This window comes from Rana temporaria, chromosome 5 (assembly GCF_905171775.1).
Source record: "Rana temporaria chromosome 5, aRanTem1.1, whole genome shotgun sequence".
Classification (NCBI taxonomy): domain Eukaryota; kingdom Metazoa; phylum Chordata; class Amphibia; order Anura; family Ranidae; genus Rana; species Rana temporaria.
Window position 1 is genome coordinate 245146921 of NC_053493.1, and position 14920 is coordinate 245161840.

Consider the following 14920-nt stretch of genomic DNA (forward strand, 5'->3'; position numbering starts at 1 on the left):
TGCAAGACTCCACCACCACCTTGAAGCCCTGTCTGTGCTATTCAACTGTCAAAGGTCAGAACTTTGGTGTGAGGCCATGCCAGATTAACTCTAAAGGTGAAAAGAATTAAAGCAAATATTCATAATCAGCAAATTATTTTTCAAAATAATGAATATTTGCAAACACCTTTTAATCAACAAAGGGTGTCACTAGCAAGGCTGCTATTCTAAAAAATGAAGTCTCGTACAGCAATTTGTACCAAATATAACTCAATTGTGAACCACCGTCAGGGGCTCCTCAAGATCCTTACTTTTGTATTTAAAATTACTACTTTCCCCACCCATCTACACTACCAGCATCTATTTAGAATGTAGTCTTCTCCAAATTGTGTGAACACTGTGGCAGCAAATCACAGTGGTCACATGATTGGTCAGTCCCTTCCTGCTCTCCTGGACCTTAAGACCACGATAAAGGGATGCTGGGGCTGGGTGGAAAGGGGTTAATGATAAGAATCGTTATTTAAGTAAAACTTACATGCTACTTGGTTTCCAACTTTTGTTAAGTTTAGTAGCCTGTCAATGGCAATAGAAGAGGATGATAAAACTAAAGTTGCCACAAGGTACAGCTTTTGATGTATGGTAGAATGTTAGTAACCACGTCATTCAGTGTACATCAATTATATAAAATATATCCCATTGTAGGCATCCAGTTAGGTTTGCTTTTTAAACCATTCAAGCCTTGCTAAATGTGAATAAAGTGCTCAAGTACCTACTAATTCATTCCTGATTTGTCAAATGGTATGAGCAATAAAAAATGTCAGTAAAAAAACAGAATAGTTAAACTCTGACCATTTCATTAATAATGGGCAAAAACAGTAACTGAAAGAAGCCAGGAAGATATAACGCTTGTCTAACAAGCCATTTCAAAGCAAGAGTAAAATCTCGGATCAAGGAAAACTTGTCAATGAAGAAATATAATGAGGCACTAGCATACGAAAAGAATAATTTAAGGAAACCTATCTGCAAATCTTGAATTTTTTAAACAGTGCAAGAACATTGCTTTATCCAGACAAAAACTCTCAGAAAATCATGAGACTGAATATGAGAGCGTGGTATATTGTTGATACAGTTTTAAACACCTTATAAGAGAGGAAACAAATAAACATTACTGGTCACTAGGTACAGGTGTGCCCACCTAATTTTCTATATGTCTGTAATTCCATTATAGAACCAGAAGAAAAGATGTCCCCCCCTTGCCATGACAGATGTCATCACATCATCATCATGCATAGTCTACAATCAGGTTACCAGTGCAAGCTTGCCTAAAACTTGTCTCACTTTACCGTTAAAGTGTATGTTTAGATAGGGAAGGACATTTTTAAATCCCCTGACAGTATTTATTTTTGTTTGCTGTTTGTGTCTTAAAGTGAAGTGAAGACTTCACTTCAATCTCGACACAACAAGAAGTGTAATTCTCTCCAAAGTGAAAGGAACCTTGCTAAGACTGCTGTCACCGTAGCATGTGTCCCTATTAGATGATTTTCTCTTATTTCCTGCTCTAGGGACAGCCCTACAATTTTTTTCCTATTGAAAATGATGGTCACTAGGACAAATATACAGAGTAATAGCTAGATTCAGAGAGGGCGTCCTAACTTTGCGGCGGCGTAGCGTATCGTGTTTACACTATGCCGCTGTAAGTTAGCGAGGCAAGTACATGATTCACAAAGTACTTGCCTGCTAAGTTACGGCGGCATAGCGTAAATCGGGCGGGCGTAATGGCGCCTAATTCAAATTTAGCTGAGGGGGCGTGTTTTATGTTAATGGCGCTTGACCTGACGTGATTGACATATTTTATGAACGGCGCATGCGTCGTCCGCCTACATATCCCAGTGTGCATTGCGGCAAAGTACGCCGCACGGTCCTATTGATTTTGACGTGGACGTAAATGATGTAAAACCCTATTCACGGACGACTTACGCAAACAACGTAAATAGCTAGATTCAGAGAGGGCGTCCTAACTTTGCGGCGCTGTAGCGTAGCACGTTTACACTACGCCGCCGTAAGTTAGCAAGGCAAGTACATGATTCACAAAGTACTTGCCTGCTAAGTTACGGCGGCGTAGCGTAAATCGGGCGGGCGTAATGGCGTCTAATTCAAATTTAGCTGAGGGGGCGTGTTTTATGTTAATGGCGCTTGACCTGACGTGATTGACGCATTTTATGAACGGCGCATGCGCTGTCCGCCTACATATCCCAGTGTGCATTGCGGCAAAGTATGCCGCACGGTCCTATTGATTTTGACGTGGACGTAAATTACGTAAAACCCTATTCACGGACGACTTACGCAAGCAACGTAAAATTTTCGGCGGCCATACTTAACATTACTATTCCAGCTATTTGATGGAATAACTTTAGGCCTGATAATGCGTTACGTAAATGGCGTATCTGTACTGCGTCGGCCGGGCGTACGTTCGTGAATAGGCGTATTTAGTGATTTACATATTCTACGCCGACCGCAATGGAAGCGCCACCTAGCGGCCAGCCTAAATATTGCACCCTAAGATAGGACGGCGCAAGCCATCGTATCTTAGATAGGTTTAAGTGTATCTCTGTTTGAGAATACACTTAAACTTAGGTCGGCGCAGATTCCGAGTTAGGTCGGCGTATCTACTGATACGCCGGCCTAACTCTTACTGAATCTAGCTATAAATTCCCTCAGCAGGGACACAAACAAGCCTAAATAAATGTCTAAAGCCCTGTACACACGATCGGATATCTGATGGAATTTAATCCAGTGGATTTTTTCATCGGATATCCGATGAAGCTGACTTTCATCAATCTTGCCTACACACCATTGGTTAAAAATCTGATCGTGTCCAACGCGGTGATGTAAAACACTACCACGTGCTGAGAAAAATTAAGTTCAATGCTTCCGAGTATGCGTCAACTTGATTCTGAGCATGCATGGATTTTTGACCGATGGATTTCCCCACAGACGATCGTTTTTTTCTATCGTTTTTTTAACCATAATGTCATGGATATGCAATAAAGTCTGGCAGCTTACCTGTCTCCATCTGTTCATTAGAGGCCTGACTCTGTTCTGGTTGCCTTTTTATCACCTCTCCTTCCTGTATGGCCCCACCCAGGTCATCCCAGGAAGTCTATATTAACTGTTGCACTACAGGTCTGCAGTGCTGTTCAACCGTGTTGTTAGCTTTAGTTCCTGTCTGCAGTGTGGTATGATTACCTTCCTGTGTACCGTTTTTGGCTCGTCCCTGACTTCTCCTGTTTGCCTGTGACCCTGACCTTTTGCCTTTCCCTTGGTTACCCTTGTCTGCCTGTTGCCCTGACCTCGGCTTACCCATCACTATCGCTTGTCCTGCTTGCTGCTTCCCCTCTCTCCCTGCGGAGCGTGACCTAGGGGATCCCTGGATCCAGCTGCGGCGAAGGCCATCCTCACCACTAGAGGCTCTGGTGAACACAAAGCTGGGTCTTAGACTCCGCGTCCTGGGGAATCTTGGGTTCACGCTTCCTCTCTGATAGCAGCAGTCGGCTATAGGGTTCACTACCCTGTGGTGCATCCCTGACCCCAATGGGGTGCACTTGTCACCTGGCCACAGGTTACCTGACACATAAGTAAAATTTAAAACAGGTTCTATTTTTTTTCACCGATGGATAAAAAAAACGATTTCATCAGACGAACCGATCATGTGTACTTAAATTACCACTCAAACCAAATTAAAGAACATTTTCTATTTTTTTTGGCTTTATGTATACTTCAATATCTATATTATGAGTGAGATTGTACCTAGGGTTTGTTTTTCAATGGAGTAGGGAAGGGTGAGAAGCCAATTTATGTTTTTATTACTGTGTCTCTATTAGGGAGAATTACCTTTTCTTCCTGGCCAAGGTATGCCAAAAAGATAGGATATCATGAAATATCTTTAATATGGAGACAGAGACAAAAAGCAAAGTACATTTATTTAGTAGAGTTGGGAGGGGTTAAACATCTTTAATGGTTTTGGTTGTCCTTTATATCTTCCTATCCTGGTGAAACCTGTATCCTTTATTTATTTTACTGGTGTTACAGGGACACATGAAAAGAGGAGATCTACCTGACAAAAACACAATAGAAACATGAGAAAAGTTCCAACTCATACCCTCTCTTCTGGAAACTGAAGCCGCGTACACATAACCGTTTTTCATGACGAAGATAATGCCATTTTTTAATTGGTCGTAAAAACGGTTGTGTGTAGGCTCCAGAGCATTTTTCCATGGGCATTACAAATTTAGAACATGCTCTATTTTTCCTCGTTGTTTTTCATGTTGTCCTTTTTCTTGACGTGAAAAAAGGTCATGTGTACTCTTTAACGACGGGGAAATAACCCGCAGAAGCAAGTTATGATATGGGAAATTAGCATAATCAGCCCAAGGGGTAGCGCCATTCAAATGGAACTTCCCCTTTATAGTGCCGTTGTACGTCACCACGCTATGCTCGAGCATTTTTTATCACGGTCGTGTGTATGCAAGTCAGGATTGAGAGGAATCATGTCGAGAAAAACTTATTTTTTTTCCATGACATGAAAAACGGTTGTGTGTACGCGGCATAACAGTTTTGGCAGGATTTAGGCTCCTGCTAGGGATTATACAGATGAGAAACATTATTATTTCAATTATTTCAATATGCTGAGTGGGAGAAGGCCCTAAAATATCTCTTTAATCCTAGTGTACATAAGGCATATTGAGATCTCTTTGGTGCCAACATTTTATAATGGGGTGGTGAAGGCTCAACTGACTATACCACAAGTAGAAGGGTATTACGGTGTTTATCTAGCCTAAATTTTATATTTTAGCTTTTAAAAAAGAAGAGAATGGTTAGAACTTTTTAGATTTTTATTTCTGTCTATGACTCCACTGACAAGACTTACCCTCACAAAGTTGTCCAGATGACCATTGTTACTGGAACAGAAGGTGATGAAAAGTCCAAAATATTACACTGGTCACAAAAACAGGAGGTAAGGGTAAATCTTTCAATGAGAACCCCTGTTTCTGTGACAACTGTCTAAGAGGGAGATTATCCTCACTTTGGAGGGATTTCCTCTCACTTGCTCTTTAATCTCCTGGACAGGAAGTGAAGGTAAAATCTACACAATGGAGCAAAGACATTCTCAGTTCTATGTATTGCTTCACAATAATCCTATTTTCAAAGGGTTAATAACAGTTAACAAAAAATTCTTAACATAATATTTTAACTCCAGGAAACATACAAATTATCCATTGCAGTGGGACTGCATGTGCACAACAAGTGTTAAAGCGGAGTTCCGGCCACAATTTCACTTTTTAAATATAAATACCCCTGTAATACACAAGCTTAATGTATTCTAGTAAAGTTAGTCTGTAAACTAAGGTCCGTTTTGTTAGGTTGTTACAGCATTTAGACACTTTATAAAATAGAAATTGACTGGGGCCATCTTAACTGTGGGCATCATGAAGCCAGACTGTATGACTTCCTGGATTTCAGCCTTACAGATCTCGCACATGCTCAGTGCTGCACAAGCAGTGTCAGATCAGGTTTCAGCACCTATGCTGTCCAAGTCACATGATTCTTTGAGACTGGGGAGTGCACAGACTCCTGGAAAGTTACACCCACTACATTCCCAGGAGTCTGTGCGGTGTAGGTTAGGAAGCATTAAGCACCTGGTGCAGGAAGTGGGAAGATTAACTATTCTGCCTAGCAACAACACTTTGAAGGCATAAAAAAAAAAAAAATTCGTAAAGGACTAATGACATTTTTTTAAAACTACTGATGTAATGTTATATTTATGGGTGGAACTCCACTTTAATTGCTCTTTCTCCTATCACCTTCCAGGATGCCAGGCCTACTTTAGTCCTGCCATCCTGGAAGGTTCCTAGAAACGTTACTGGTAAGTAACGTAGGTCTGTTTTAGGAAGATCTACTTACCAAGTCCTCTGTGCTATAAGGCTTGGCCCTGCATGGCGCATAGCCTTGCACTGCATTGGACATGATGACACTGAGGGACAGTCCACCACTGCACTAACTCTACTGAGGAGATTTCCCCTCATTGTCTGTCCCAGTGACACTCCTGTGGTACCAGGACAAGGAATAATGAGCATGGATGTCATTGGGACAGGTAGGCAAACACAGTAATGAAAACCTAACCTTTATCCACTCTACCAAACAATGAGGGTTATTTACGAAAGGCAAATCCACTTTGCACTGCAAAGTGCACTTAAAATTGCACTGAAAGTTTTTTTATTTTCCTTGCATGTCCCCCTCAGATCTCCAGCGACTGCACTTCCAAGTGTACTTTCAGTGCAATTTCAAGTGCACTTTGCACTTGTAGTTTGTACTTGTAGTGCAAAGTGTATTTGCCTTCCGTAAATAACCCCCATTGTGTTTTTGTTGTTGTCTGTGCCCCTATTAGAGAGATTTATCATCTATTTCTGTTTCTCGGACTCAAAGTTACTGGAGCAGAAAGTAAGAGGAAATTACCCTAATAGGGAAATGGACATAAATAAAATAAAAATCGAAAAGAGATTCTTATCCTTTACCACTCAACTCAAGAAATGTTATGCCTGGATTTAAGCTGTCCTTACTCACCAGATGCTGTCCTTGGTGAGGGAAGTATTCGTTTTCCCATCTTCGTCCAAGTAGACATCAGTTTGTAGATTAGCATCATTGTCATGAGCAGAGAAATAATTGGTGACAAGTCGTGCAGGAATTCCAAGACATCGCAGAACTGTGGAAACAAAAATCTACTAATAAATTAAATATTTAGATGTATGACATTAATATGCATTCAAAGTTCTCAAATAAATCAGACACAGGGGGTTATTTACTAAAGGCAAATCCACTTTGCACTACAAGTGCAAACTACAAGTGCAAAGTACACTTGAAATTGCACTGAAAATGCACTTGGAAGTGCATTCGCTGTAAATCTGAAGGGTAGATCTGAAAGGGGATGGGGAAGCTCTGCTGATTTTATCATCCAATCATGCGCAAGCTAAAATGCTGTTTTTTATTTTCCATGCATGACCCCCTCGGATCTACAGCGATTGCACTTCCAAGTGCACTTTCAGTTCAATTTCAGGTGCACTTTGCACTTGTAGAGCAAAAGCGGATTTGCCTTTAGTAAATAGCCCCCATAATGTTCACGTTTACAAAAAAAGCTAATTTAAATTTAATATATTGTACTTTAAAGTTAGTTTCTAAACTATATATAACTACACTCCAACTTAAAACTACAAAGCTTCACTATCATATTCTGACCATAAAAAAAAGTTTAGGCAAAAGGAGCTATTAAAAGCTGTGTTTTCCCCCAGGCTGACTGTGCTGTCAATCTTTTATTGGAGTACGTGCCAAAATGATAGGGAGCAGTGAATCTCATCTTATTAGATGCTTTGACAGGAGAATATCTGAAAGCCCTGAAATGAACAGTAATTCTGCTTCTTCTTTGGGTTGCCATTGATTACAGCTTATATTTAGTTCTACTTTATATAAATACATTACATTTAATTAATACATATTTTTGTTTTATCTTTGTCATACAGTATATTTGTACAGGCATACAGCGACACTTGTGCACAGTCTGTTTAATAAAAATGACTGAGAGGATTACTTTAGTGTCTAGAACTTTGAAACAGCAGGCAGCACACCTAATGCTTGACAAGTGATCTATTAGACAAATTGGAAAATAACAATGTATAGTTATATATTATTTGTGTTTTTCTTTATGCAGTTTAAACTGAATACTGTGACTTTAAAGTAGGGTTGTCCCGATACCACTTTTTTAGGACCGAGTACAAGTACCGATACTTTTTTTCAAGTACTCGCCGATACCGAATACCGATACTTTTTTTTAAATGTGTCCCCAAATGCAGCCATGTCCCCCACATATGCAGCCATGTCCCCCACATATGCAGCCATGTCCCCCACATATGCAGCCATGTCCCCCCACATATGCAGCCATGTCCCCCCACATATGCAGCCATGTCCCCCCACATATGCAGCAATGTCCCCCATGTATGCAGCCATGTCCCCCCACATATGCAGCAATGTCCCCCCACATATGCAGCAATGTCCCCCATGTATGCAGCCATGTCCCCCCACATATGCAGCCATGTCCCCCCACATATGCAGCCATGTCCCCCCACATATGCAGCCATGTCCCCCCTATATGCAGCCATGTCCCCCCTATATGCAGCCATGTCCCCCCTATATGCAGCCATGTCCCCCCTATATGTAGCCATGTCCCCCCTATATGTAGCCATGTCCCCCATAAATCCAGCCATGTCCCCCCTATATGCAGCCATGTCCCCCATAAATCCAGCCATGTCCCCCCTATATGCAGCCATGTCCCCCATAAATCCAGCCATGTCCCCCCTATATGCAGCCATGTCCCCCCTATATGCAGCCATGTCCCCCATACCTTGATGCCGCCGCCGCATGGGTTAAACAGCGTGCGGGGAACATCACAGCTTTAATTTGAATAGCTGTAGTATTCCCGCTGCACCGCGTATAGACACTCCCCCTTGCTCGGGATTGGACAGATACCGAGCAAGGGGGAGTGTCTATACGCGGCGCAGCGGGAATACTACAGCTATTCAAATGAAAGCTGTGATATTCCCCGCACGCTGTTTAACCCATACGGCAGCGGCGTTGTTGCGGTATGCAACGGGGTCGGCGGCGGCATTCCTTGCGTCAGCAGCGGCGGCGGGGGGGTGGGTGTTAGTTTTTCAAGTATTCTATATAGGTATCGGGGGTATTTGCGGGAGTACAAGTACTCCCGCAAATACTCGGCATCGGTCCCGATACCGATACTGGTATCGGTATTGGGACAACCCTACTTTAAAGGGACACTAAAGGTTCCCGTTTTTTTTTTAAATAACAACTTCTACTGTGCAGCTCGTTTTGCACAGAGTGGCCCCGATCCTGGTCTTCTGGGGTCCCTCGGCGGCTGTCTCGGGTCCTCCCCGCATCAGCTAACCCCCTTCATGGGAAGTTCTCTCCCAAGCGGGTTAGCTTGCGAGCACGCTCCCGTGATACAGCTGGCGACTATAGCCGCCGACTGTATCACTCGGCCCGCCCCCCGGCGCGCCACATCATTGATTTGATTGACAGCAGTGAGAGCCAATGACTGTGGTGCTATCAATCAACCAATGAATGAGCCGAGAAGCCCGGCCAAGAAGCCAGAGCGTTCATGACGCGGGACTTTCGAGGGGTCAGGTAAGTAAACGAGGGGGGGGGCTAATCCTCTGATGTTTTTTCACCTTAATGCATAGAATGCATTAAGGTGAAAAACATGTACCTTTACAACCCCTTTAATATATTCTTCTACACTGTATCACTTGGAAATGAAAAGCTCTGGTAGAACATTTTCTCTGGAACCTGAAGTTATAGATAGATGATAGTATTATGTTTAAATTAGTGTCTCCTTTGCATTGGTGTGATCCCCAGATACTTCCATATCCCTGGAGGTATACATATCTAAGTGTTCCATTCATCCTCAATTGCCAGTACACAAGTCATTTGCTGGCACCCCAGATGTTTTGGAACTACTGTACATTTCCCATGATGCTCAACTATACTGCAGAGTGCATGAACATCATGGGGAATATAGTTCCAACACAGGTGCCGAGGTTGGCCATCACTGGTCTGGGAGCTCCGATTGCACTTTTCAGCAATGTCCCCCACCTTGAAGATTGTACCAAACCCATGCCAACTCCTGTCAGCCAGTGACCCATCCTGCATAGACCCCTGGTCCAGGTTCTGTCCCATTCTACTTCATAGCTGGATACTGCCCCCCAAGTTCTACCCATCAGCTCACCTCCCTCCAGAATGCCCTCCCACTTCCCTCCAAGGATGACAGACTGGTCCCCTTTTGGTTTTTGCACTTCAGCACAGCTTGTTATGTCTTTAACCAGAGGCTGAATGTTACTGTGTTGTAGTAGATACCCACATGTTTCAGTACAGAGTGCATTCCATTATGCCCTTTACTTTACAGCAGGTTCAATGTTCTCACTGTAGCCTAATTTATCCTTCAGATATATCATTTTTGTCTTGAATTCCACACTGTGAACTTCACAGTCTGCTAAGGTAACACACTACTTCATTGCTCTCACTTTCATGCATTTCCTAAGAAGATAATTTCCCTCCCAATTTATATAATTACTACCACAGCCTATTTCTGCATAATGAAGTATCACCCCTAGTTATTACTAGCATTGAAAAATGCTATATCTATCACCACTGTAGGAGATTCATGGGGCACATATTTATTTGTAATAGCACATGTGCAATGCTCCCCAACCCCAGTGAATCCACTGTCAAATATGTTTTATGGACAACATTCATTTTTTATTTTATTTATTAAATTACAACATAAATAATTTTTTTCTTTTTTTATGAACACATGCTAGCCTGTATGTTCATTTATAGGTCCTTATATTTAAAGTGTATGTTACCGTACATATTTTTTTATATGTGTATACATTTACATATGTGTGTTTTATAAATCATAGTCCCTATCATTTCCATGTACTTTTTTTTATCTGAAGTACCAGGTCGATCCTGACAGTCATTTTTCTTCCTTGTCCTAATCTGACCACACAAAGCACAAAACCTGATCTTTGTTAGTGTGGTCAGTTTTCATCTTTTGGCTGGCCATTCGGAGGGACTGGACACTATGCAGATTGTTTTGGGTAGTCTGTTCAGCTCCTGACCAATCACAATCTGCCTCTGACATACACTCCCTCCCAATCACAGCATTCCTCTTGAACACGCCCCACCACTCATGCGTATAATGTATCTTGCCTGAGGCTGAACAGACTATGGAATACAGGCACAATGTCCTGTAACCCCCCACTCCCTACACTATCAGGAAGAAAAAAAGGCATGGTCACATGACAGAACTTTTTAACCTTGTAAAAAAGATTTTTCCCGAAACTAAGCAAAATCAGTCACGGCACCTGCATAGTTATAACTGCATTAGTAGTGTCTATAATTTTGTATGTTCTCAACTACTTTAAAGACTTTGTATATTTAATTAAAGTTATTAGATATTCATATTGTATGTGTTTTTGTCATGTTGTATTCATTCACACACTTTTTTATATTTAGATATTATTATTATTATTTTCATTGAACTAATTCCTATTATTATTATTAGTAGTAGTAGTATTATTATTCATTTATTTTTACCTTTGCACATGTTACTTTAAGATTGGTCAAATGATATTATTTTCCTTTTATTTATTTTATTTACAACAATCAATGTTTAGTTTGCCTGATGAAGAGGGTGATGTCAGGCCCCTGAAATGCATTGATTATTGTACTCAATACATTTTTTGAATTCACTTAATTTCAGACTCAAACCTCTGGGTTTGGTGCTCCAATCTTTGTTTCAGAATGTTATAAGTTTGCAAATTAAAAGGCCATGGTTTGAAAGTGTACACATTACCACTGCTCTTTGTTTAGGTCTGAAGTACATAAAAAATATATATATATATCATAGAAATATGTTTTCAGGCAGCAAGTAAAATTTTACTTTAAATGCAAGTTAAAATATGTAACCAGATGACATTGCCCTCTTCACACTCAGTTTTGCTTTCACCTTTTACTGCTATGCTGGACTATGTTGCACCATCCCCTCCAGTCAGCAGGGGGAGAGCTATAGCCAGGAAAGCCTATGGATTTCTATGAAAAACACTGAAGATCATGGGAATTGAAGTCCAGGGCAACAGCCGTAGAATTAGACTCATAGGCTCTTTACACTATTGTTCCAAGAGGATACTGATGCAGACTGCTCTAAGAACTTGTTCCTCTTGAAGCCACAGGAGTCCATGTGGGCACAAACCAATAGGTACTGGAGCCTGTGGCCTGAGGGTGGTGACAACAGGTGAAGCGCTGCAGGGACAATTGAGATTGCATCAATATTGCTGAAATCAAAGCGTTTTCTCACCCTCCTCTCTTGCACTTCTGATAACTGGAGTCATCTGTGCAAAGACAAGGGGCCTGTTTTCTACAGTGAGAATTTAACAGCTGCATCACTGGACTTGGTGGGAACTCGTCATTTTCCCATATATTTATCATTTGGTTCCATCTCCCTTTGAGATGCATGATAAGAGTTGGAATAAATTTAGTCAGGGGAAATTTCTATTTCTGTCTCATACTGGGGAGTTTTGATCCCTCTGATAGCCTGTGACACAAGGACAAGAAATAAGGGGGACAGATGTCATTGGGGAAGAAGTAATAGGAAATTGATAAAGCAGTCTTTTTATCCCTTTTTACCCCTTTAGGTCCCAGGGAACCCTTGATAAGCTTCACCATCAAGAAAATAAGCCTCATACAAATGCTTAGATTTTCGGACAACCGGACATCTGTCTTTTGTGGCATGCTAGACTCATGTTGAAAGTGAAGAGGTTACTCACAATACAAACATTTTCGTGCAACAGAATACAACGTCAGAAGTGACGTAATGTGGTGAATCATTTTCTATGTATTATTTTGTTTCTGAGCACGGGTAGTCTTATGTTTTTTTCGCACGAAAACCATACCATTGAAACAAAAATTGGACGTTGAGTTCAAATCCAACAAAAATGTTATGATCTGCACATCCAAGCAAAATTGGCTGTTGAAAGCACTGTACTAACAATCCAAAAATCGGCAGACAGCTCGTCGTACAAATATTTCTATCCGATTTACGTATCATAGCCTTTACATTGGTGGTCAGTGGTCAGAATGCCACCATTCAGTGGGAGACCTTCGTGCCATCAGAATACACTGATCAGAGCTGCAGGATTTATCAAGTGGCTAAAACCCAACAGGGTGGTTGTACAGAATTTAATCAATAGATTCACTTTTGTTTAACCAAAGTGCTCATATATAGATTGAAATTCAGACGATTTCTTGGTGAACTGGCCAGCATAATTCTACCAAGTGGACCTTAAAATATGCAAGCACCATCAAATGGGAGGTTGATCTGCCACTCTTCAAGGAAACACCAGAAACCTTTTGAGGAACAATAGTGTTAAATTTAACCATGGCTGAGAATGGCTGCGTTTTACTGAAAAAGGTGAATAGGCGTGCAGTGCAGAATTAGACATTCATAAAGAATTATGCAGCTCTTTATTTACATTTTTCCCTTTCAGATTGCAAGCTCACGTGCGCAGGGCCCTCCTAGTCTTATTTTATTGAATTGTATTGTAACTGTACTATCTCCCTTTATTTTGCAAAGTGCTGCACAAGCTGATGGAGCTATATAAATCCTGCACAATAATAGGATACAAGACTCTGAACGCTCATATACAAAGACATGGGTGTCTTCTGTAGATTTACTGCCGAATCTTTAGCACCTTTTATTTCACACGTCTGGTGCAATTTCACTCATTTGTTAAAACATTTATGGGAAAAAAAAGTGTTAAAATGTACTTATATAGTGACAATTTCACTGTTTTCATCCAGTCTGCTTTTAGAAGTAGTTTCTGGTGCATCCCCACTTTAGAGGACCTACAAATATCAAAATTGTTACAAGAACAAATCAAGTGATTCCAAAGATAAATATAACTCCTGAATGACCTCATTTTACCAAATCTGAAATGTAGTTAAGGTATTAACTAAAGGCAAAACTGTGGAAGGATTAGAACCCTTGTTCGGCTTCTTTTGGTGTTTGTGTCCTTGCTTAGTACATTTGCTTTGTCTGTTTACTTTGGAGACAAATCTATCTGGGAGTAAATTAAATAAAGGGAAATGTATGAGTTTTGAGTTCGGCCAGAAAAGGAATAGCAGAGTAATCTTCGAATGGGCAACTTGAGTCGTGCAGTAACGCATGACAAGGAAAATCACATTGTTTTCAATACTGTCCATTCACATTAATGCAATTCAACAGGGTGTGATTGTGGAAATGGGTCCTGTACTACTTCCTCAATGCAGAGGCATGAAAATTGCATCAAAAATACATCAAAATCATCTCAAAAACATGTCAAAATACAACCAAGGTACACTATATAATCACACTGAAAATCGGGTCCAATCGCAGACCCAGTAATATGAACTTAACCTAACAGGACAGCCATAGATACAAGTAGATACAAACCCTAACTGAATGACAATTGGTGTGCTAAAGTGCAGTGTATCATATACAATTCCAATTTTTTCAAATAAAATACTTTCACCTTTTTTCGTCTTTTGTATATCAGCACTAGGGATGATCCGAACACCCCCCCGGTTCGGTTTGCAGCAGAACATGCAAACAGGCAAAAAGTTTATTCGAACACGTGAATACCGTTAAAGTCTATGGGACACGAACGTGAAAAAACAAAAGTGCTAATTTTAAAGGCTAATATGCAAGTTATTTGGGGACCCGGGTCTTACACCCGGAGGCCATGTATCAATGCAAAAAAGTTTGAAAAAGTCAGTTTATTTGGGAGCAGTGATTTTAATAATGTTTAAAGTGAAACAATAAAAATGAAATATTCCTTTAAATTTCATGGCTGGGGGTTGTCTATATATGCCTGTAAAGTTGCACATTTTTCCCGTGTTTAGAACAGTCCTGCAGCAAAATTAAATTTCTAAAAGGAAAAAAAAATATTTAAAACTGCTAGCGGCTGTAATGTATTGTCGGGTCCCGGCAATATAGATGGAAATCATTGAGAATTACCAGGCACCCAAATAAAAAATAAATAAAAAAAGGCCCTTTATACTCTGAACAGCAGTATATATACTATATGGCCTGCCCTATATACTCTGCAGAAAATTGGGCCTTTGGTTTTGGTGGTGCCAGTACACTGTAACACCTCACAGATACTCTTGTTAAGTGCAGGAACGGGCCCTGCTGTGAAATATTACATCAAAAATTGTAATTACATGCCCCTGTTAAACAGGGGCAGCAAAATTGGGCCTCAGGCAGTGGTGGTGGTGCCCT

General features: G+C 40.8%; 1 protein-coding gene across 1 annotated transcript in view; it reads right to left on the reverse strand.

Annotated features, from left to right (window-relative positions):
* The window catches only part of F13A1 (coagulation factor XIII A chain), a 219582-nt gene that overhangs the window by 92538 nt on the left and 112124 nt on the right, over window positions 1–14920 (reverse strand). The window contains exon 8 of the mRNA XM_040353671.1: window positions 6601–6739. Within this exon, the coding sequence (XP_040209605.1) occupies window positions 6601–6739 (139 nt within the window). The remainder of the gene's footprint in view (window positions 1–6600; window positions 6740–14920) is intronic.